The sequence below is a fragment of the Rhincodon typus genome, chromosome 9 (assembly GCF_021869965.1).
Source record: "Rhincodon typus isolate 14 chromosome 9, sRhiTyp1.1, whole genome shotgun sequence".
Taxonomy (NCBI): domain Eukaryota; kingdom Metazoa; phylum Chordata; class Chondrichthyes; order Orectolobiformes; family Rhincodontidae; genus Rhincodon; species Rhincodon typus.
The window spans coordinates 58,308,685-58,332,899 of NC_063340.1; the positions used below are offsets into that span (position 1 = coordinate 58,308,685).

Below are 24,215 nucleotides of genomic sequence, written 5' to 3' on the forward strand. Positions count from 1 at the left end.
CAGAGAAAACAGCCTGCTTGATTGGGGCTTTCATGAAAGCGGGAGGGTCTTCCATTCAGGAGTTTGTTTGGGTTTTGTGTGTAATTATGTTTTTCTCAGCATGGGTAAAACACCAAATTTTACGGGCAAGAAATTCTGAAGAGCGTTGGGACCTTCTGTGCTCCAATATACAAGTATCCATTTTCTGGACATTTACTGAAACCCAGGAGTGTCACAGCCTCTGCTTATCACCTGCACCACCCCTGAGAGATATTAGAGACCTGGCAAAAAACAGTGTAAAGCTGCCTACCTAGAGGCTCATCTAAAGGTTCTCCAACAGACGAGGGCATATTGCCATCTACAGCGAAACAAGAGGCCATTCTGACTGACAAAGGCAGCCTTGACAGTGGTAGCTGGTGAAGTCAGTGGCCGTGGATAGCTCAAGTTGTCCACTTGCCAACCAATCAGTACTCTACCTCTCAAACAGTGTCCTTTTGACCTGGTATTCTTGTGGCTTGTCCTGGTGAGTGCAAGATGAAAAGCTTTGACAAAATAAAATATTTTAGCAATAATGGCAAATCTTAAACCTGCCAATCAGGAATGGGATTTTTGCATCCTACCCAATTAGTTTCCCTTGCTTGCCCTTCTAAAAGCTCTGGGAAGGCATGGAAAATTCTACCAATTGAATTTAAAGTACTGGGCAGAAATGCATAACTGTTGAAGTACTGGTTTTGCAGTGTTAAAATTATTGTATCTGGAGATTGAAATTGTTGAATAAAATTGTTGATTTTAACTCCCTAAGATGTGAATTCAAAATACTTGCTGCTGCTATCCAATTTGAGTAAATGGCAGGAGGGATTTTGAGAGGGTCCTATGGTTGGACGGTCTGGGATGGAATGGGGTCTGGCAGCAGAAGTGGCCATGACCTTCCTTATGGGAAAGTTTAGACTTAAACCTAATAGTGCCTTTTCCAACTTTGGGCATGCATCTGTTTAGATGGAAGTGCTCTGACCAGCTGCTGAGGTGCTGGCTAAAATTGCATTCTGGTCCCAATTTCTGTAAATGCAAACTGAAATACTAAGTTTATGTGATGCCCATCTGTTTTAGTATGCCTGAGAAACTGCTGGCTAAATGTGAGCATGGTTTGGATCGGAGTGCACAAATAACCTGCTCATTTTTAGTGCCCATCCATTTAGCAGAAATCCAACCATAAAATAAAAAACAAAGTCCATCAGGCTGAAATGGTTTGTTCATAGAGATTGTTATAGAAGCTGAGGGGGGTAATAAAGTATGCCATTTTTCTGATAAATACGTTAATTTAAGTTGTGAATATTTAATTAAGTTAGTCATGATATAATGCAAGGTTTATAAATAGATTGTTCCATTACATAACCCTTTGCTGTCAAAGCTATGATTTGCTTTAGGTCTCAGATCATCATACTGTACATTTGATGTGGCAACGGTAACCACAACCCAGCTCTTGCAGCATTGATAAAACAGTGGCAAGTGGCTTCATCACACTTTCTGGTTCTTTAATTGCTCCCTATAATTGTGGTCAGCTCAACCACCTGCTACATGTTCCTTCTGCATTTTTTTTAGAAGATGATGTTGCTCCTCTGATAGATTATCTAATTAGGACAGGTAGTAGCTCAATTATACAGACTCGGTATACAGTCTCTTCAGACCTATGTCCACGACTCTTCTGATGTCCAAGTCATTTCAAAAGTTATCAATTGCTTCTTCTTCACTGTGGACATCCACTCCCTCTACACCTCCATCCCCCACCAGGACGGTTTCAGAACTCTCAGTTACTTCCTTGAACAAAGGCCCAACCAATCCCCATTCACTAACACCATACTGCACCTGGATGAACTTGTCTTCACTCTGGACAACTACCTTTCCAAATTCACCATTTACTTCCTCCAAATAAAGTATGTTCCTGTGGATACCTGCATGAGTCCCTATTATGTTTGCCTTTTTGTGAGCAACATGGAACAGCCATCTTTCCAGTCCTACTCAGGCCCCCTATCTCACCTGTTTGTTCAGTTACATTGATGACCATATTGCCACCTCTTGCTCCTGCTATTATCTGAAAAAACGTCATTGGCTTTGTTTCCATTTTACATTCTTCCATCACCTTTACCTGGTTAATCTTGGACCCTTCCCTTCCCAAACTTCTTTGTCTCTGTTGCATGAGACAGGCTATCTGCTAATGTTCACTAGAAACTCATTGACTGACATAGCTATCTGAACAACACTTCCTCACACCCTGCTTCCTGTAAAGGTTACACTCCATTTTCCCAGATCATCTCTGTCACATTCATCCTGATGATGTAACCTTTCACATTGACAGTACTGACATGTCTTCCTTTTTTCCCAACTGAGAATTCCCAGTGAGCGTGGTTGACAGAACCCTCCAACATATCCAGTTTATTTCATACACCTCTACACTCACTCTTTCCCCTTCCTCCTAACACTATGATGGGGTTTCCTTTGTCTTCAACTACTACATCACCTTACTTTGTATTCCAAGGACCACCCTCTGCCATTGTCATCAGTTCAGGTGTGATGCGACTATCCAACCTCTTCCCCTGCCCTCCTCTTCCAGATTCTCACAGGTACTGTTCTCTTCACGACACCCTCGTCCCCTGAACACCCACTCCCTTCCCTATGGCGTCTTTCTGCGGAAGTTTAAGAAGTGCAACACTTGTCCTTTTACTTCCTCTCTTCTTATTCTCCAAGGCTCTGAACACAACAGTGATTTTCTTCCATATCTTTCGATGGAATGTACTCAATTCTAGACTGAGTCGTTTTCTATAGAGCAGGGAAGACTGAGGGCGGACATGATTGAGGTGCATAAAATTATGAGTGGCCTTGATTGGGTAGACAGGAAGGAATCCTTTCCTTTTGGTCATTAATGAACAGCATGAGGGTGTGGGTGGTGGGACCATTGATTTAAGGGGAAACAGGTTTAGAGGGAATGTGAGGAAATTTCTTTCATCCAGAGGGTGGTGGGACTCTGGAATTCACTGCCTCTACAATGCTAGCCCCACCAGGATAGTTTCAGAACTCTCAGTTTCTTCCTCGAACTAAGGCCAAACCAATCCCCATCCACCAACACCATCCTCCGCCTGGCTGAGCTTGTCTTCACTCTGGACAACTACCCCTCCAAATCTACCATTTACTTCCACCAAATAAAACGTGTTAGATATAGACATAGACGTAGAAACCTTCATAACATTTAAGGGGTATATAGATGTGCACTTGGAGGATTATAGGGCTGCAGGAGATAACAATGTCTGGGGGAGATGATCACATGAGGAATTTGAAGACAAGGACTAGAATTTTAAAAAGGATGGTTTGTTTAATCAGGAGCCAGCATATGTCTCTGAACACAAACATAAAGATTAATGGAACTTACTGAGTTAGGACAGTGACGACAAAGTTTTGAGTAGTTCATTCACATATTCCTGAAGTATTTGTTATGGTTATTATATTGGTGCTCTGAGTTAATAAGGTTAAAATCATTTAGGAATTTTGTTGCTGGTATTCAAGACCCGTAATGGAAATGGACTTTGGGTAAGGATAGAGTTGAAGACAATGGGTGGAATTATATGGCCTGTCGAGACTGGATGGTAAGCTGTAAAATTAACTGCTGTGACAGCAGCACCATGTCCATCACCTACCCATCTCCATGAGTATTTTACAAGTGGTTTGCCTGCCCTTGGGCCATTTGAGGCCCTTAAATATATATCTTTAAGTATTCTAAAGGGAGGACCCACCAGCTGTGGTTAACTAAAGTTGGGGAAAGCATCAAATTTAAGGGAAAATAATATAATTGTGCAAAGATGAGTGGTAGGTCAGATGATGGGTAAGAATATAATGAGGATCACTAAAGACTCAATAAGGAGGAAGACCTTAGAGTATGAGAGAATGGTAGCTAGAAATGTAAAAATGGATAGAGATAGTAGGATCTAGACCCAAAATGTCAGCTTCCCTGCTCCTCTGATTCTGCTTGCCCTGCTGTGTTCATCCAGCTCTACACCTTGTTATGTAAAAATGGATAGCAAGAGTTTCTATAAGAATTTAAAAAGAAAAAGAAAAAGTAAAGTGAGTGTTGGTCCTCCAGAGAGTGATAATGGGAAGTTAATATTAGGTAATAAGTAGTGAATGAAATGAGCAAATATTTTGCTCTGTGTTCACTATAGAGGATACAAAAGCAGTTCAGTAATAGCTGTAAATCAGGATAATGGGAAAGTGGAACTTAGTGAAATTTTAACCATGAGGTAACTGATGCTAAACAAACTGATGGAGATGCGAAGTGGCAGCTCTCTGGGTTCTTATGAATTTCTTCCTATGGTCTTAAAAGTGTTGACCAGTGAGGGAGTAGATGCATTGGTGTTAATTTTATAAAATTTCCTACAGTCCGGAAAGATGCCATCAGATTGGACAGGAGTAAATATAATCTCCCAATGAAGAAGTGAGGGAAGCGGAGAACAGGAAACACATTGGCCAGTTAGCTTGACATTTATCATGGCAAAGGTGTTAGAATAGATCCTTAAAGAGGTTATAGCTGGGCACAAAGAAGGGGAGATGGTGGTGTCATGGTATTGTCACTGGACTAGTATTCTAGATTCCCTAGGCTAATGCCCTAGAAATAGAGCTTCATATCCACGAAAGCAGTTGACGTTGGGGCGGGGCGGGGGGCGGTGGTGAGGAGAGAGGAAATGAGAGGGAGGGCTGGTGGAGAGAACAGCAAGTTGCAAATGGACAGTGATAGATTAAGCAAATGGATAACGTTATGGCTGGTAGCGTTTAATACAGAGAAGTGCAAAATTATTTATTATGGATCTAAGAAAATTCAGGAGCAGTGTGGATTAGGTGCACAGAAGTCTCTAAAAGCCAGTGCACAAGTACAAAAATAATTCCAAAAACTCATGGAATTTTACTCTTTTTGTCATGGGAAATTAAAGGGAAGGAGGTTATGCTATGTATTAATATTTGGTTAGACTGCATCCAGAGTGCTGCGAGTGCTGCATTTATTTCTGGGCTCTGCATCTCAAACAGAATTTACTGGTATCTCAGAGGATGTGATGCAGATTTAGGTTGTGTAACTTAACGTTTGAGCACGAAAGATTAAGCGTTGATTGAGCTGACGTAGATAGTTGACTGAGGGATTTGATATGATAGATAGAGAGAAACTATTTCATCTAGTCGGAGAGATTCAGAACAAGAGCAATAAACTTATAGCTCGGCTGTTCAGATGTAATGTTTAGGAAGCTTTCCTTCCCCACGAAGGATAGTGGAAATCACTAACCTGCTTGTCCCTGCCACCATCTAACTGTTTCTTCACATCAATGTCCCTGTATGCTCCATGGCTACCATCCTCCTTGACCCTTTATTCGTGCAAATAGGCATTGGCAAGCCATCAGCCTTAACTCATGATCGTGCCTGGTCTCAGGCCGATTCACAAATCACTTCAGCCCTTCAACACATTACTTTGGAGTTCAGGGACAGCTATAACATGTTTCTGCCAAATCGTTTGTGCACAGGGACACACGCGCATATCTCATTTATCTGTACATTATGATTCCGATGGCTCTTAGCTTACTTTCTTAGTATTCACTCACTTTGCACTGACTTGGAGTCAGCTAGTCTCTTTACTTCACATTGCTGTCTTACCCTATACTCATTGACTTCAGCATTAACTTCAAGCTGATTTGGTCTAAGGGTGTGGCTTCCAGTGGCAGTCTGCAGATGAAAAAAAAGCCCTCCTCTCTATCACCCTGTCCACCAAAACCTCCACTCCCTGTCCATTAAGTAGGGAGTGAGCTTTCCCTTCTTTTGGGGCATGTCCTCGGGGATAATGGTCACATACCAGAGCATAAGGTCCAGTCCTTGACTTGCAACATTTGAAATGGTTTGCAGCTGGGCTTTAAACATGGTGCCAGTGGCATGAATGGCATAAGTCCCAACAATGGCAAGGACATCTATATCTCCAGCCATGTGATGCCCTGAGAATGGCAGCGGTAGGTAGATTCTTGTTAGGCAAGAGAATCAGAAGTTTTCAGGGATAGGTGGGAATGCAGAATTCAGCACAAACATATCAGCAATGATCTTCTTGGATGGTGGAGCAGCGTCAAGGGACTGAATAGTCCACTTCTGTATTTATTTCATATGTTTGTAAGACCTAACTCAATTACAATTTTAGTTGTAAATAGCCATGTTGTGTAACTAATAAGGTGAAGAGTGAAGATTTTGAGAGAAATGTAGTTCTGAGCCATGGGGGATTGGGCGTCACAAACCTCAATCAACAAAATACTTTCACTGAAAATGGAAAAAATTCCATCCTTTGCTCTTTCTTCAACTTTACATTCACTTTATAGCTGTTAATGTGGAGATAAAATCTGATCTGTCCTTTTCTTGTTTGCAGCTCTCCTGTATGCAACCATCTTTGGTAATGTGACGACGATCTTCCAGCAAATGTATGCTAATAGCAACAGATACCACGAGATGCTGAACTGTGTCCGAGACTTTTTGAAACTTTATCAGGTGCCCAAGGGCCTCAGCGAGCGTGTCATGGACTACATTGTTTCTACATGGTCAATGTCTAAAGGAATTGACACAGAAAAGGTATAGAAACTGAAAAGAACATACGCTGATCTTCTCCAGTGGTTCTTTAGAATCTTTTGACATAAAGTAATCTTCTCTTGGTGGTGTTCTGACCTTTAGATTTGGTCCATAGGTTCAAATGTCACTCTAGAACTTGAGTACACATGTATTTTGCCATTCTGCCAGTGTGCTAAGGGAGTAGTGCATTGTTTAAGTGTAAGAATTTGGGGTTCACTTTAAGTTTAATTGTAAAACCGTGTCTGGTTTTGTCCTCCTTGTTTAAGAAAGGATGTAAGTAAATGCATTGGAAGCAGTTCAGAGGAGCTTTACTATCATGATACCTGCAGTGAGTTGGTGGTCTAATAACGAAAGTTTTGACATGCTTGGTTTGTTTCCACCAGAGTTTAGAGTGAGGGGTGATTTGAATGAAGTGTATGAGCTCCTGAAAAGTCTTTACAAAGTGAACGTGAATAGGATGCTTTCTCTTGTGGGTGAGTCAATAATTGGGGGCACTATTTGAAAATTAGAGTTTATTTTAGGACAAAGTTGAGGAGAAATGCTTTCTTTCAGAGGATTGTGCACTTTTGGAGCTCTCTGACTCAAAAGGAGGTGGAGATGGGATCATTGAATATTTTTAAGGCAGAGGTTGATAGATTCTTGTTAGGCAGTAGAAGCAAGGGTGATTGAGGGTAGATGGTAATGTGGATTTGGAAACACAAATAGATCAGCCATGATCTTAATGAATGGTGGAGCAGGCTCGATGGGGCAAACTGTCTACTTGTGCTCCTGTTTCATATGTTCATAAGATCTAGGTCAATCACAGTTGGAGTTTGAGAGAACCAGTCATAGAGTCATACAGCATGGAAACAGACCCTTTGGTCCAACCAGTGCGTGCTGCTGATTTAACCTGGTCCCACTTGCCTGTGCTTGGTCCACATGCCTCCAAACATTTCTTATTCGTGCACTTATCTAAATATCTTTTAAACATTGTAACTGAGCCTGCAACCACCACTTCCCCTGGAAGTTCATTCCACACATGAACCATTCTTGGTGTAAAAAAAGTTGTCCCTCATGCCTTTTTAAAATCTTTCTGCTTCACTTATAAAATATGCCCTCTAGTCTTGAAATGCCCCACCCTATGGAAAAGACACCTGCCATTCATCTTATCTGTATCTCTCATAATTTTATAAGCCTCCTTAAGGTCAATCCACAACCTCCAATGTTCCAGTCCAAAGGTTTCCTAGTCTTGATCAGTTGCAAGACCCATTCCAGGTACAAATATTTTCATGAATCCTGCTGATTTTATTAAGTTTATCTTAACAAGTACAAAAGAATAATTTCAGAATACCACTTTGCTACAAAGATTGACTGGGCACAGGTCGCTTGTTCTTGTTTATTGACTGAGGTTCTCCTTTTTTCAGTCTTCCTTTACTTGCACTAAGACACTAAGAATAATCATTTATTAACCCTTGCTAGCCACTACCTCTGTTCATGATCAGAGACATCTTGAATTCTGTTTGGCTTATTAATGCATGAACATTGCATGATCTGTTCATGGTCAATCTTGAATTGGCTAGTAGTGTGTGACTGATTTCTTTAAGAGGAATGGTCATCTTACTGATAACACTTCCTACCGTCTTTTGATTCATTCTTTGACATGCCAATTACTTGATAAGACCATTCCTTTTATAAGAGCTTTCCCCCTATTGCTTACCAACTCCATTGATCTTTATCTACCAATGTACAATTTTAGCATCTGCACTAGTGTCACCTCCTAGTGATTAAATATCATCCCAAACATCCAAACTAATACATCTGAATATTTTCCAAAGCCTTTAATGACAAGAAGATGTGTAACCTGGAACAAATTAAATGACAATAAAAATAGCCATACACATGGGTGTGTTACATACTTTAAGTTATAAAATGAAACTTCTGAAAACACGTATGTGTCTTTGAGTAAAAGTTTTGCACTTCAAAATATTCTCATGTGGTAGCCCAAGTTTATATTAGCTTGAGCTATAATAGCAACTATAAGGCCATAAAGCTTACCTTTGGCCTGTGCCTTTTTGGCTCGTTTCCTGACTGAAAATATTGACACCTAAGCACACTCAAACAAAATATAATTTTATTCTTCACTTGCTTCATCAAGTCCAAATGATTAATTAATAAAAAAACTCGTATGTAAGTTCTGCATTTTACATGTGATATTAAATGAAGTCTCTGATCATCTGTTAAGATAGATATAAAAGATCTAATGGACTTATTTGGAAACCAGCAGGGAGAAAACACAACATATAAACATTAAAATCTAAATCTGCAGCAAAAACTAAATATAACTGTAAAATTACCTATCCTGCACCAATAAATTTGCCCAAGTGATTATCCTCCTTGAGGTGTGGTCTGAAGCTGAGCTTGTGGTTTTAGTTGCCTAAGCTCCATGCCCTTGGTGTTCAGATGTACTTCACATCCTATCAGGCATCAGCTCTTGCTCGGTACTGTCCCAGGCCTCAGCCTCTTGCTTTCACCTAGTTCTTGCATCTCAATGCCTTCAAATCTGGATTCCAAGCCCACATCCCTCAAGATGCCAGAAGTGTTTCTCTGCTACATATTGCTCACCATCTTGAGTTTTAAAAAAGGGAAGAGATAGCTTTGAATATGTGGTGAAAGGAACATGTGACAGCAAGAAAGAGGAGTCAGTTTTTGGTACAAGAGAAGCTGGACCGCTTAAGGTCTGCCATCCTGTGACAGTGCCATGACTGGAAGATCTAGTTATTATTTTGTAAAGATTTATGTTCCTTCCCTAATTGAACACCTCAAAAATACCATACCTAAAACTGACGTGATGAATATTCCATTTAAAGTTCTATTTTGAAAATTTGTTCCAGATGCACTAACTAAGCAATACAAGTTTTACACTGCTTACACAGATTACTTGAAATAGATTGTATAACATGCCATAAAAATAATTGAATGATACATTATACCACTCTAGTTAGATAATGGTTAAATGTGAAAGAATAATATGTTAGTTTCCTGTCCAATCTTGACTAGCTTGTAATAATTTATGGTTGATGTTTTGAGTTGATTTTGATTCACTTTGGTGGTTTTTGGCTCTTACATTGTAGTGTGACTGCATAAGGGAACAGCTGTTCCTTTGTAGTTGCTTAATAAAGATTTGAATACTGTGGAGACTCCCTTTCAAGTGCAAAGTTGAACTGTGAATATTGCCTCTTCAAATTTCTGTTTGCGCTCATTAACTGTCAGTATAGCAGAAAATAGGTGTCGCTGTTCTGTGATTAAAATTCTAATTCACTTTAAACCTTTGGATCTCCAGAATAACATTGCAAAGTCATGTTCTTATTTCAATACCTTCCTTTTAAGTGTCCTTGAACATGTACATTTCAGTTATATTTAGGACTAGCATCAGTACAGTGTAACTTCTGAATTTGCACTGAACAACAAACATGTGCTATATGAAACCCATAAGTGTTAGTTTTGATTATTTTTAACTTGGAGCATTTCTCAAAGAAATAGTGAATTCAGATTTAAATTCAAGTTGAAACCCATAGATACAGCAATTTTATGCCTTTGTGGCAAAATCTTCTCAACATTATTCTGAAATCAAGGCCAGAAATGGTGTAGGCACTTGTCAAATATACCGCCCCTGCAGCATGCCAGTTTGTTGCTGGTTGTAATCATTATGGTCAGGCTGGGTGTTGCTAATGCTGGAGGGCAGGACAGGAATTTTATTTCCCCCCCCCCGATAGTGGTCAAATAAAACTGTTTAAAAAGGCAGTTAAGATATTTTCAATGTGAGATTTTAAATGTTCAAAAGGCTGTACAGGCTACCACACCTTGAGAAATTGATCGTTTGAAGGGAGGTGTGTAGAGAATGAGAGCCGGCTTTAGCTTCCCCACAGCATGTCCCCACACTCAGAAGAAGGTCAGTGGGTCAAAGAGGGACTGGTATTTGGTAAGGGAGTGTGTTGGCACTGAACAGGTGACAGGGAGAGTGGGCAGTCAGCACCCACACTTTGAATAGAGTCATCACTTTTCTGGCATTGGTTTCCCAGTGGATCAATAGAGTAGCTACTTATTCAGGAAAAAAGGCTGTGCCTAGCATTAGCATAACAGTCCGAGTTTGGATGCAGAGGTGGCAACACCCTCTGCAGGAAGAGTAGAACACTATATATCAGGGAAGGGGAGAGGAAACAGAGGTTAGAAAGCAAGACCAAGCCTTCAACACAGCTGAAGATGAAGCTACCTGTAGCTGACTGAGTATCAGTGCTACAGGAGACTGTGATTCTCCAAGCAAATGGCCATGGAGAGATCTGTGACCTTGGTGAAATTTCCAGTGACTGTCAGTCATTATGGCCTTGAGTTTTATTTTTGCTTCTGGTTCCTTCCAAGCATCAGCTGCATACCTCTGTGGCATCATCTAAATGGTCACCATTGTACCTTGTTGGTCACTGAGGCTGGATGCAATGTCATCAGGCCAGAGGGACTTTCATTTCACCTCCATCTTTGGATCGCCCAGTTCTAGGGGATCATAACTTGCACCCAACCAAGAACCTCGTGACTGGTCAGTGAGATCCGTGAGTAAGAAAGGCATCCATTCCCTCAATGTCCAGCTTTTCTACATCCACATCACAAGCTCCAGGTGTGTGCCCACTTCTTTTGCAGCTGCCGTGACTGCCCCATCATCTGACATTCCAGGACACTCCGCCCTTCATTCCAACCCTCAAAATGCCTGGATACATTCTTGGGGCAAGGGATATCCCTTGAAGGGATAGGTTTTCGTAACTGTGGGAGCTACAGATGGAGCCCCCACAGGTGAAGCTACTCAGTATGTCAGCCATTGATAGGCCATTCAGGTAGCTGGAGCATTTGGTGGCTCTTTCCCTTCAATTCCCCCCTCCCCATCAAGACTGTGAGGATGCTGAAGACCTAGGAAGAGACAACTCATCATTGGAGCAGCAGCGCATAAAAGGAAGGAATTGGAGGCAGAGGACTTGGATTCTGAACATAGATAACACTGTGTAGAGCTGGAGGAACACAGCAGGCCATGCAGCATCAGAGGAGCAGGAAACTTGACGATTCGGGTCAGGACCCTTCTTCAGAAATAGGGAGAGAGAAGGGAGCTCAGAAATAAATAGAAAAGAGGGTGGGCCTGGAAAAGGTAGGTGGGATGGTGAAAGGTGAGTGCAGGTAGGCAGTGGTGGGGATTATTCAGTGAGTTGGGAGTGGCGGATAGGTGGGAGAGAAGATGGACAGGTTGTGTCACATCAAGGAGGCGGGGATGAGAGGGAGGGTTGATTGTGGGATGAGGCTGGGGGTTGGGAGATTTTGAAACTAGTAAAATTCATGTTTAGGCCATTGGGCTGTCTGCTGCCAAGGTGGAATATGAGGTGTTGCTTCTCCAGTTTGCAGGTGGTGTCATTGTGACACTGGAGGAGAACCAGGATGGACATGTCACCCAGGGAGTGGGAGGGGGAGGGGGAGATCAAATTGTTGGCAACCAGAAGGTGGTGGTGTTTGTCGCAAACAGAGCACAGATGCTTTACAAAACTGCCTCCGAGCCTCTGTTTGGTCTCACCGATGTAGCGGAGGCCACATCAGGAGCAGCGGATGCAGTAGACCACATTGACGGATGTACAGGTGAACCCCTGTCTAATGTGGAAGGTTTGTTTGGTGCCTTGAATGGAGGTGAGGGGAGAGGTGTAGGGGCAGGTGTAGCACTTCCTGCGGTTGCAGGGAAAGGTGCCGGGGGTGGTGGGGTTAGTGGGGAGTTTGGAGCTGACAAGGGAGTCGCAGAGAGAGTGGTCCCTACAAAAGGCAGATAGGGGTGGGGAGGGAAATATATCTTTGGTTGTGGGGTCGGATTGTAAGTGGCAGAGAATGATACGTTGAATCTGGACGTTAGTGGGGTGAAACGTGAGGAAAAGCGGGATTCTGTCTTTCTTTTCGTTGGGGGGAGGGGATGTGAGGGCAGAGGTGTGGGAAACGCAAGAGATGCAGTTGAAGACATTTTTGACCATTGAAGGAGGATGTTGCGGTCCTTGAAATAGGAGGACATCTGGGACGTTCAGGAGTGGAATGCCCCATCTTGGGAGCAGACGCGGCAGAGGCGGAGGAATTGGAAATAGGGGATCGCATTCTTGCGGGAAGGTGGGTGAGATCAGGTGTAGTCCAGGCAGCTGTGGGAGTCGGTGGGCTTGAAATAGACATCAGTTTCGAGGCAAGATGGAGACAGGTCCAGGAAGGGGAGGGAAGTGTCGGAGATGGTCCAGGTGAATTTGAGGTTGGAGTGAAAGATGTTAGTAAAGTTGATGAACTGTTCAAGTGTGGGAGCATGAGGGAGCATTGATACATTCATTGATGTAGTGGAGGAAGAGGTGGGGGATAGTGCCAGTGTAACAGCGGAAAAGGGACTGCTTGGGCCCATGCGGGTTCCCATGGTCACCCCCTTAGTCTGTAGGAATTGGTAGGAGTTGAAGGAGAAGTTGTTAAGGGTAAGGACGAGTTCGGTTAAGCGGATGAGGGTGTCGGTGGAGGGAGGCTGGTTGGGCCTGCGGGACAGGAAGTGGAGGGCTTTTAGGCTGTCCACATGGGGGATACAAGTGTACAGGGATTGGATGTCCACAGTGAAGACGAGGAGGCCAGGGAATTGGAAGTCTTGGAGGAGGTGGAGGGCGTGGGTGATGTCCCGGATGGAGGTGGGGAGTTCCTGGACCAGGGGGAACAAACAGAGTCAAGATAAGCGGAGATGCGTTCAGTGGGGCAGGAGCAAGCAGAGACAATCGGTCGGCTGGGACAGTCATGTTTGTGGATTTTGGGAAGGAGATAGAAACGGGCAGTGCGGGATTGGGGAATAATGAGGTTGGAGGCTTTGGATGGGAGGTCACCTGAGGTGATGAGGTTATGAGTGGTTTGAGAGATGATGTTTTGGTGGTCAGGGGTGGGGTCATAATCGAGGGGACGGTAGGAGGAGGTGTCTGAGAATTGGTGCCTGGCCTTGGCGACGTAAAGGTCAGTGCGCCATACCAATACTGTATCTCCCTTACTCGTGGGTTTGATAGTGAGCTTAGGGTTGGAGCAAAGGGAGCAGAGGGCTCCGTGTTCCGTGGGGGAGAGGTTGGAGTGAGTGAGGGGGTGGAGAGGTTGAGGCGATCGATATTGCAACAACAGTTGGAAACGAAGATATCGAGGGAAGGTAGGAGGCGGGAGGTGTAGTGTCCAGGAGGATGAGATGTGTTGGAGGCGGGACTCTCCCGCCTCACCCGTGCTCTGTTCGTGACAAACGACAAGACCTTTCGGTCACCAACCATTTTAACTCACCCTCCCACTCCCTGGATGACATGTCCATCCCGGGCCTCATAATGACACCACCCACAAACTGGAGGAGCAGCACCTCATATTCTGCCTCGGGATCCTACAGCCCAATGGCCTAAACATGGAATTCACCAGTTTTAAAATCTCCCTACCCCCGGCCTCATCCTATGTCCAACCCTCCCTCTCATCCCCACCTCCTTGATTTGACACAACCTGTCCATCTGTCCATCGAGAATGATATGTCTACAGAGTCCGTTTGGGTTGAGGTCCGGAACAAGGAAGGAGCAGTCACTTTGTTGGGGTTTTTTTTTTTACAGACCCCCTAATAGTTGCAGAGAAGTGGAGGGGCGGATTGGGAGGCAGATACTGGAAAGGTGCAGAAGTCACAAGGTTGTAGTGATGGGTGACTTCAAATTTCCAAATACTGTTTGGAAGCATTTTAGTTGTAATAGTTTAGATGGAGCGGATTTTGTCCAGTGCGTTCAGGAAGGATTCCTGACACAGCATGTCGATAGACCAACATGAGGAGAGGCCACTTTGGACTTGGTGCTTGGCAATGAACCGGGCCAAGTGTTAGATGCTGCTTGGCCTGCTGTGTTCATCCAGCTCTGCACCTTGTTGTCTCAAGTGTTAGACCTGTTGGTAGGAGAGCATTTTGGCAGTAGCGATCATAACTCTGTTACTTTTACAATAGTCATGGAAAAGGATAGGTACATACAGCAGGGTAAGGTTTATAATTGGGGGAAGGGTAATTACAATTCTGTTAGGCAAGAACTGGGTAACATAAAATGGGAACAGATGCTGTCAGGGAAGAGCACTATTGAAATGTGGAGATTGTTTAAGGAATGCGTACTGCGTGTGCTCGATGTGTTTGTTCCTAGCAGGCAGGGAAGATGCGGTCAAATGAGGGAGCCTTGGTTCTTAAGAGAGGTCGAACGACTGGTTAAGAGGAAGAAGGATGCTTATGTCAGGTTTGTGAAACAAGGAACGGAAAAGGCTCTAGATGGATACAAGTTATCCAGGAAGGAGCTGAAAAAAGGGCTTAGGAGAGCTATAAGGGGGCATGAGAAAACCTTGGCAGATAGGATCAAGGAAAACTCCAAGGCTTTTTACACGTACGTGAGGAATAAGAGAATGACCAGAGAAAGGGTAGGGCTGATCAAGGATTGTAAAGGGAATTTGTGCACGGAGCCGAAAGAGATAGGAGAGGTCCTTAATGAATACTTTTCTTCAGTATTCACAACTGAGAGGGTCCTAGTTGTAGAGGCGCACAGTGTGAAACAGGCTGGTAGGCTAGAGGAGGTCGCTGTTAGTAAGGAAGATGTGCTAGAAATTTTGAGGAAGTTGAAGATAGATAAGGCCGGCAGGCCTGATGGGATTTATTCAAGGATTCTATGGGAAGCGAGGGAAGACATCGCATGGCCTTTGGCGATGATCTTTTCGTCCTCACTGTCCACGGGTATAGTGCCGGAAGATTGGAGAGAGCCAAACGTCATTCCCTTGTTCAAAAAAGGGAATAAGGATAACCCCAGAAATTACAGGCCAGTTAGTCTTACATCAGTGGTGGGCAAATTATTGGAAAGGGCTCTGAGAGATAGGATTTATGATCACTTGGAAAGGCACAGTTTGATTCGTGATAGTCAGCATGGATTTGTGAGGGGTAGATCATGCCTCACAAACCTTATTGAATTCTTTGAAGAGGTGACCAAACACGTGGATGAAGGTAGAACAGTGGATGTGGTATACATGGATTTAAGTAAGGCGTTTGATAAGGTTCCCCATGGTAGGCTCATGCAAAAGGTAAGGAAGCATGGGATAGGGGGAAATGTGACAGATTGGATTCAGAATTGGCTGACCCTTAGACAAAGGGTGGTAGTGGACAGAAAATATTCAACATGGTGCTCAGTTACGAGTGGTGTACCATAAGGATCTGTTCTGGGTTCTCTTCTATTTGTGATTTTTGTAAATGATTTGGATGAAGGAGTGGAAGGGTGGATTAGTAAGTTCGCGGACGATACAAAGGTGGGTCGCGTTGTGTACATTGCGGAGGGCTGTTCTAGGTTACAAAGGGACATTGATAGGATGCAGAGCTGGGCTGAGAAGTGGCAGATGGAGTTTAACCCTGAAAAGTGTGAGGTGATTCATTTTGGAAGGAAAAACCTGAAAGCAGAATACAGGGTTAACAGAAAGATTCTTGGCAGTGTGGAGCAGCAGAGTTATCTTGGGGTTCATGTCCACAGTTCCCTGAAAGCTGCCACCCAGGTGGATAGAGTTGTTAAGAAGGCGTATGGTGTGTTAGCTTTCATTAATAGAGGGATTGAGTTCAAGAGCCATGAAGTTATGCTCCAGCTGTACAAAAGCCTGGTTCGGCCACATCTGGAGTATTGTGTCCAGTTCTGGTCGCTTCATTACAGGAAAGATGTGGAAGCATTGGAAAAAGTGCAGAGGAGATTTACCAGGATGTTGCCTGGAATGGAGGGAAGGTCTTATGAGGAAAGGTTGAGAGAGCTAGGGCTTTTCTCTTTAGAACGTCGAAGGATGAGAGGTGACTTGATAGAGGTGTACAAAATGATCAGAGGTATAGATAGAGTAGACAGTCAGAGACGTTTTCCTAGAGTGGAGGTAGCTATTACGAGGGAGCATAATTTTAAAGTGAGTGGAGGTAGATATAGGGGAGACATCAGAGGTAGGTTCTTTAGTCAGAGAGTGGTCAGGGGGTGGAATGCATTGCCAGAGAGGATACTGGAGTCGGCCTCATTTGAGGCATTTAAGCAGCTATTAGATAGGCATATGGATGATAGTATAAGGTAGGGGTAGAGGTTAGATAAAACTTAGGATTAGGGTAAAAGTTCGGCACAACATCATGGACCGAAGGGCCTGTAATGTGCTGTGCTGTTCTATGTTCTATGTTCTATCTTCTCTCCCACCTATCTACCCCACCCATCCCACTGACCAATTTCCACCACTGCCTACCTGCGCTCACCTATCACCATCCCACCTACCTTCCCCAGCCCCATCCCTTCTCTCTCTATTTATTTCTGAGCTCCCTTCCCCCTCCCCATTTCTGAAGAAGGGTCCTGACCCGAAACATCAACTTTCCTGCACCTCTGATGCTGCCTGGCCTGCTGTGGTTCTCCAGCTCCACACTGTGTTATCTCTGACTCCAGCATCTGCAGTTCTTACTATCTTTGATTCTTGACAGCTGTATTAAGAGGCAGTCTCCTCTTAATGGCACCCCCAGCCCCCTCCAACAAGTGGAAGCATCCTCCTGGTGTCCAATCTATCTAATGCTCTCAGGATCTCATACATTTCAATAAGATAACCTTTTATTCATCTAAACTCCAGTGGGTAAAGGCCCAACTCGTCCAGAAGATGACAACTCCCTCTCCCTCCCCCTCTCCAGCGTTATCCAGATCTGTATTGATGAAGGGAATGGTTGCTTTACTGGTCTCCAGCTCCCTTGTCGCATCCTATTTCCCTCTGATGTGATGCAAGGTTATGACACAAACCAAAGAGTGGACAACATCCTCAATGATTTCTGCCATGAGGTATCTAAATGAGTCCTACTATTCATCTGGACCACTCCCACTCCCACAGTGGCTATATTACTCTAGCACGTGCTGTTAAGTAATTGTCTATGATGTGCCACCTTATCAAATGCATGTTCAATCAACAGGTTCTCCTTTACTCGCCCTCGTGTTGCTTCCTAAAAGAAAACTAATTATTAGGGAAACACACTTTCCATTTAACAAAGCCATGTTGACTCTGATCACATTATGATTTTCTAAGCATCTTGCTATGTAGCATTCATAACGGATTCTAGTAATTTCCCTATGATAGATATAAAGCTGCTTGACTTATCATTTCCTGCCCTTTATCTTCCCTTTTCTTTAAATTAACATATTATTATATTAGCTATTTCCTAATCCGCTGGGACCCTTCCAGAATCTAAGGAAATTTGTAAATTTCTAATTATTCCATCTACTATCTCTAAAAACCACGTTTTTAATATCCTAAGATACAGATCATCTGGGACTGGGTATTTGTCAGCCTTTGGCTCTAAAAGGTTTGCCAGCACCTTTTACTTGGTCATGGTGTTTGTTTTAAGTTCCCCCTTCCTGTTTACCTCTTGATCAACAAATAAAATGGGGAAGTTTTCTATATCTTCTACAATGAAGTCAGATATAAATAACTGTTGAATGTTCTTGTTTCCATGATCCATTCCCCAGCCTCTCCCTCTAGAGTACCAATACTAGATTGAGTTACTCTTTTCCAAATTAAATAACTGTTACATTAAGTAACTGTTATGTATTATGAACTTGATTTCTCTCATACTCTACTTTGTCCCACTTTATTTTTTTTTAGTCATTCTTTGCTGGTTATTAAAATCTGATGAAACTTCTAAATGCTTCCAGAATTCTTTGCAGATTTCTACAATGTTTCTTTGAATTTGATACCATTATTAACTTTCTTATTTCAACACTGATGCATCCTTCTCAGAGTCTATCTTTCTCACTGGGATTGATCTTTGCTGAGAGTTACTAAGTATCTCCTTTAAAAGTGTGCCTTTGCATCTCAACTGTCTTACCATTTAACATTGTTTACCAGTTCAATTTAACTAACTTTACTTTCATGCCCTAATAATTTCTTTATTGATGTTTAAAACACTACTCAATAATCACTTCTCCCTTCACACTGAACATAAAATTCTATCCTGTAATGTCATTGTGACCGAGAGGCTCCTTTACCGAAAAGTTGTTGATTAATCCTGTCTCGGGTTTTTCATTACCAGGTCCTCTCACTCAATCCTTCCCCCAAGTATTTAGTTTAAAATGATTTCTACTATCCTGGTTCTATGACTTACTGGAATATGAGGGGAATGACTTAAAAGGGACCTGAGGGACAACAGTTTCACAAAGAGGGTGGTGGACATATGGAAAGAGCTGTCAGACTAAGTGGTAGAGGTGAATACAATTACAACGTTGAAAGGACATTTGGACAAGTTTAGAGGGATATGGGCCACATGCAGGCAAATGGGACTAGTTCAGTTTAGGAAACTTGGTTGGCATGGACAAGTTAGGCCAAAGGGCCTGTTTCCGTGCTGTATGACTCTACAATTCTATGATGCAGAACCTGCAATCCTCAGTGCTGCCAGTGCCATGTGAATCAAAATCCATTTCTTGCCCACCGGTCTATCAGCCATACATTCATCCCTCTGATCTTATTTACTTTGCTTGTGATTGAGGTAGTAATCCAGAGGTTGTTTGTTCCTTCCTAAAAGCAAACTAATAATTGGGGAAACACTCTTTCCATTTAACAAAGCCATGTTGCCTCTGGTCACAATATGATTTTCTAAGCATCTTGCTATATAACGTTCACAATGGATTCTAGTAATTTCCCTATGATAGATATAAAGCTGCTTCACCTGCAATTTCCTGCCCTTTATCTTCCCTTTTTTAAAAAGTAAACATGTTATGTTAGCTATTTTCTAATCTGCTGGGACCCTCCTGGAAATAATCAAGGGATTATTACCTTTGAAGTTCAACTTTCTAAATTGCCTGTATCTGCTCATAATCACTAAGCAGAATCTCAATCCTACTCCTTTTGGTACCCATGTTAGCTGTGTCCTCCTCCTCTCATTGTAAGTTCCTCTGCAGCTCTAAGCTGACATCCTGAACCCTGGCAATAGGCAGGCAGGCAACACAGGCTGGACTCACGTTATCAGCTGCAGAGAACTATCTCACTGACCACATTCTCTCCCGTGACCACACTATTCCTATTTACCATCCCCCCCCCAACTATTGAACATGGTGACATGGCCAGTTCATTTATGCACCTTGAGGTCCCGTTGTCATACATACAAATTGCAAGAACCACGAAACTGTTGGACAATTTCAAGAGCTGAGACGCCTCCATTTCTATCTTTCTGGCCCCAATATCTGCCTCACTTGTAGCCATACCATCCTATCCCTGACCATGAGCAGCAGCCAAATTGTCTTATCCTCCTCTCCTCAGCAGAACTTGTTGGTGATCTGGGGAATGTCTCATCATATCGGTGCTCCTTCAAACCAACTCATAATAGCCAGAAACTCCTGTGTCCATTCTTCAGTGTGGCAGTGATATCATTCAAGCCAGCTCAACCTTGCAAACGAAATCCTTACCCTCTGGAGTCCAGTCCTTTGCCTGACACTCAACCCTTATGGACACTTCAATAACTTGGTGTTTTTCTTCCCATTCATCAAGGCTTATTACAGGACAAAGGAATTCCTGTCCCATTCAATTATTTGTCTCCTAAGATGCAGGTAGATGTCCGTTTTATATCAAAGCAAGTGGGAACTCTTGGACTTTCATCGAGAATGGCCTAGAATTTCATGGAAACACACTGAAATCTCAAACTACATATGTTGTATATGCTGTTGCAAATTGTACAGCATTGCACAGGTTCACTTGTTTGTAACTGTACTGATTCTTTTTCAGTTATAACTCATTTCTAGAATGTACATCATGAATAAATCAAAACATCTTGCATCTAAGTCACTGGCTACCTTTATGAATGTGTTAAGCAAAGCTGAACAGAAGCTGCACATATTTCCTTTTCACTTTAGCATCAATGTCCCATTCCATCGTTTGTGTTTGAAGTCCTTGAACAGCATTCAGAATTTATTTTCAATGCATTGTCTTTTTGGCAGTATTTTATTTCATTTCATATCTTGCATGATTTTGTATTGTATTCTTCAAGTATGCTGTGATGCAGTCAGCACTATTATGATTAACAGAACCTATTAAAATAATACTAAGAGAGCACAAATTAGTGGTAAATGCATTCAGTTGTATATTGAAGCTGATTTTCTCTATAGGCCAATAAAATATATTTTGCTGAAAAAGACACATCTTATTGAAGCTTTTTGTCCTGTACTCATCAGGACTATGCACAAAAATATCAAAGTAAAGGTAAAATAACAGTTTGTACTGTATGAGAAGAGAGTGCTAAGTAGTTGGCAAGTGGACTGTGATTAGTAGGAGCATTGCCATGGAAAATGTGCCAGTTAGTTGATGAGTGATGGTAAACTGCCAATTTTTGTTTAATTTCAAACCAAGGAGGTTGACTCTGGTCAAGGCTGATGATGAACCAGGGAATGAGTGTCATCTATTTTGTTGCAATGAAACAGGCACAATGTGTGTACATGCTATCTTTGGCTGCAAAGAACAGGGCCCTGTGTTTTAGTGATTTTTGTTCCACCTGTTTTTTTCTCCCCCTAATCAACTTGGTCAGAGATGCTATTACACACCTCCGGTGCAGGTGGGACTTGAACCCAGAACTCTTGGCTCAGGGGTAGGGACACTACAACTGCATCATGTGGCTTCCAGTATGCACATGTGTACCACACTGTGAGCTTGACGACAGTCATAAATTGGTTGTTAGCATAATTCTTAGCACACTCAGGATGATTTGGCAAATGCTGTCTAGTTGCTGAAGCACATTTAATTTTGGACACGCTGTTATGTGTTTTTAAAAGTCAGAAGTCACATGACATCAGCTTATACTCCAACAGGTTTATTTGGAATCTCACAAGCTTTCGGAGCGCAGCCCGTTTGTCAGGTGCATGTACTCCAAAAGCTTGTGTGATTTCAAATAAACCTGTTGGACTATAAGCTGGTGTTGTGTGACTTTGTCTACCCCAGTTCAACACTGGCACCTCCACAACCTGAGATTTTCAAGCACAGGCTGGTTGTGTAGGGTCAGTACCTTGTTTAGTGTGAACAGTTGAAGCGAGATGCTGTTTGACATGATCGACCTGTCTTTGGAATGTACAGCCCAACTACCTAGCAATACACTGACACTGACATTCACATAACACATTGCTCATTTGTGTGATAGGCAGAAAGCCTTTTTGGCTTAATGGTAGTATTTTGTTAATCGCAAATGCTACTCGTGTTATTGTTGCATTGTAGCAGCATGAAACATCTAGCTTCACTTGTAGTTCAAACCTGGGAGATACCTTACCCTTCCAGTATAATCTGGATATGCTGGGCACTTTTCAGGACCAAAGGCCTGTTCAGGAGTTCACTGTCAATTTTCATCTAACTGGTGCATATTCATGGTAACCCCTCACTAGTCATAGTCTACTTGCCAAACAGCAGGACTGTTTTCTCAAACTGAAAGATGATGAGCCTTGACAAAATGTATCTTTTTCAGCAGTACTCAAGATCTGTATCACCAAATGCATATTTGTAAATATTGTATACATAGAACTTGAATAACATGTTACTAATTACATATTACATTTCGGTATCCCTGAAACACTTTTTATCAAACTGCAATGATTTCTAGTAACTTATATTTAATATACAACATTGTTTAAATGATTATATCATTGATTTATGATTCTTTATGGTTTCCCTGACATTTTGAAAGATGTGGCAATGCAAAATGTCCTTTTCATTTTGCAATTGTGTGGCAAAATCATGAAAGAATTGATGTGATTTTGCTATTGACATTTATCTTCACAGGTTAACAAGTTTTGAATAATATCGAACACGAATGGATTGCTCTGTGCAGATATATTTACTTGTTGAAAATGTGTTCTATGTGTAGTGTGTGACAAATTAGTATAGTATGCTTTTTAAATTTGTGAGGCAAAAATTGATTTTATTTGCATATTTCTGTATAGGTTCTAGAAATTTGTCCCAAGGATATGCGAGCAGACATTTGTGTCCACTTAAACCGCAAAGTGTTCAAGGAGCACCCAGCATTTAGACTGGCAAGTGATGGCTGTCTCCGAGCTCTGGCAATAGAGTTTCAAACCATACACAGTGCTCCAGGAGATCTAATTTACCATGCAGGCGAAAGCGTGGACAACCTTTGTTTTGTGGTTTCTGGGTCCTTGGAAGTAATTCAAGATGACGAAGTTGTTGCAATCCTAGGTAAAACTTAAAAACATGCTGTATTGATTCTGGTTGCTTTTTTGGATGTTATATTGACATTTAGGCTATTTAGAGGTCAGACAGTTGGTAATTCATATGCTTTCAAACATTCATAATACTATACATTATGGAAACTATATGCATCTAAAAATATCTAAAAGTATATTTGCTGGTTGGCTAGATAGGCAGTATGACAACATACTGTGTAGTGTACCAATTAAATTTGCATTGAACTGAAATATTTGCTTATACTATCATAGCTCACCATTGTTATTTTTGATGCAAAATGCTTAGGAGCTTAAATGAGATTGATCTAATAAAATTATGTAGGTCGTACAATACATGACTACAGATAACGTGAGTGACCTTAATTGGGTAGATTTGAAAGGTGAGAGTGATACATTAGTCGGAAAAAATTGCTTTTATGCAATACTTTTCACAACCTCAAGATGTCTTAGCTTGCTTCACAGCCAATTAAGTATCTTTGAAGTGCAGACACTAGAATTACAGGAAACATGCCAGCTAATGTGTGCACTGCAAGCTCTTAAAACAGAACTGAAATACTGACCAAAATGTGTTTTAACTTTTGGTTGAGGATGATTATTGGGCAGGAAAATGAGAGAACTTCCTTGCACTTCTTTGAATAATGTTTTGGTGGCCTTTAAGTCCACCAGAGATGGCAGAGTCTGAGTACTTCATTCTTTAAACTGTTAGGTTTTATTATATGCAAGTTATATGTTATATGCCTTTTGGGGGAAAATGGATTATTTCACAACAAAGATAGCCTGGATAGACATAACTGCCAGGACATTATTAGGCTAGAATTAAGGTTAGTTTAGTAAATAGCAACAGAAGGAACTTGGCAGTCAATTGTGATTATGATTAAATTCTTGAGTTACAAATTTTCAAAGAAAAGTTGGACTCCTTTTCTTTATAAAAATGTAGATATTTTACAAAATTATCTCTTAATTATAACATTAGCAATCATTGCTAACTAAGCAAATTATTGGTAAAGTGTATGCATATGTAATTCATTTTATTATGATGAAAAGTAGATTTGCAGATAGAAGGTAAACAGAACGTTGTGAAGACATGAAGTCCAAATGTACGTGTTGAAAGATTGGAATCTGTGGGAAGGTAGGTGTGCTGCAAAAGGTTAATGTCAAAGAAAGAAAAAGCAAGCATTGAAAATGGGAGCATTGCTTGGTACTTTACAGACAATTGAATATGTTGAGGATTTCAGGGATATTCTGCACCAGTTATTTTTGTTAACTGATAACTTTGCAAAATAAAAACATTTTCAATTATTTACTATAAATCAGAGGTCCTCATAATATGTGATATAACAAGGTGTAGAGCTGGAT

At 41.9% G+C, this 24,215-nt stretch overlaps 1 protein-coding gene across 1 annotated transcript in view; it reads left to right on the forward strand.

Annotated features, from left to right (window-relative positions):
- kcnh1a (potassium voltage-gated channel, subfamily H (eag-related), member 1a) overlaps positions 1–24,215 on the forward strand; it is a 229,257-nt gene that overhangs the window by 74,921 nt on the left and 130,121 nt on the right. The window contains exons 8-9 of the mRNA XM_048601104.1: positions 6,413–6,612; positions 22,599–22,851. Coding sequence (XP_048457061.1) covers positions 6,413–6,612; positions 22,599–22,851 — 453 coding nt within the window. The remainder of the gene's footprint in view (positions 1–6,412; positions 6,613–22,598; positions 22,852–24,215) is intronic.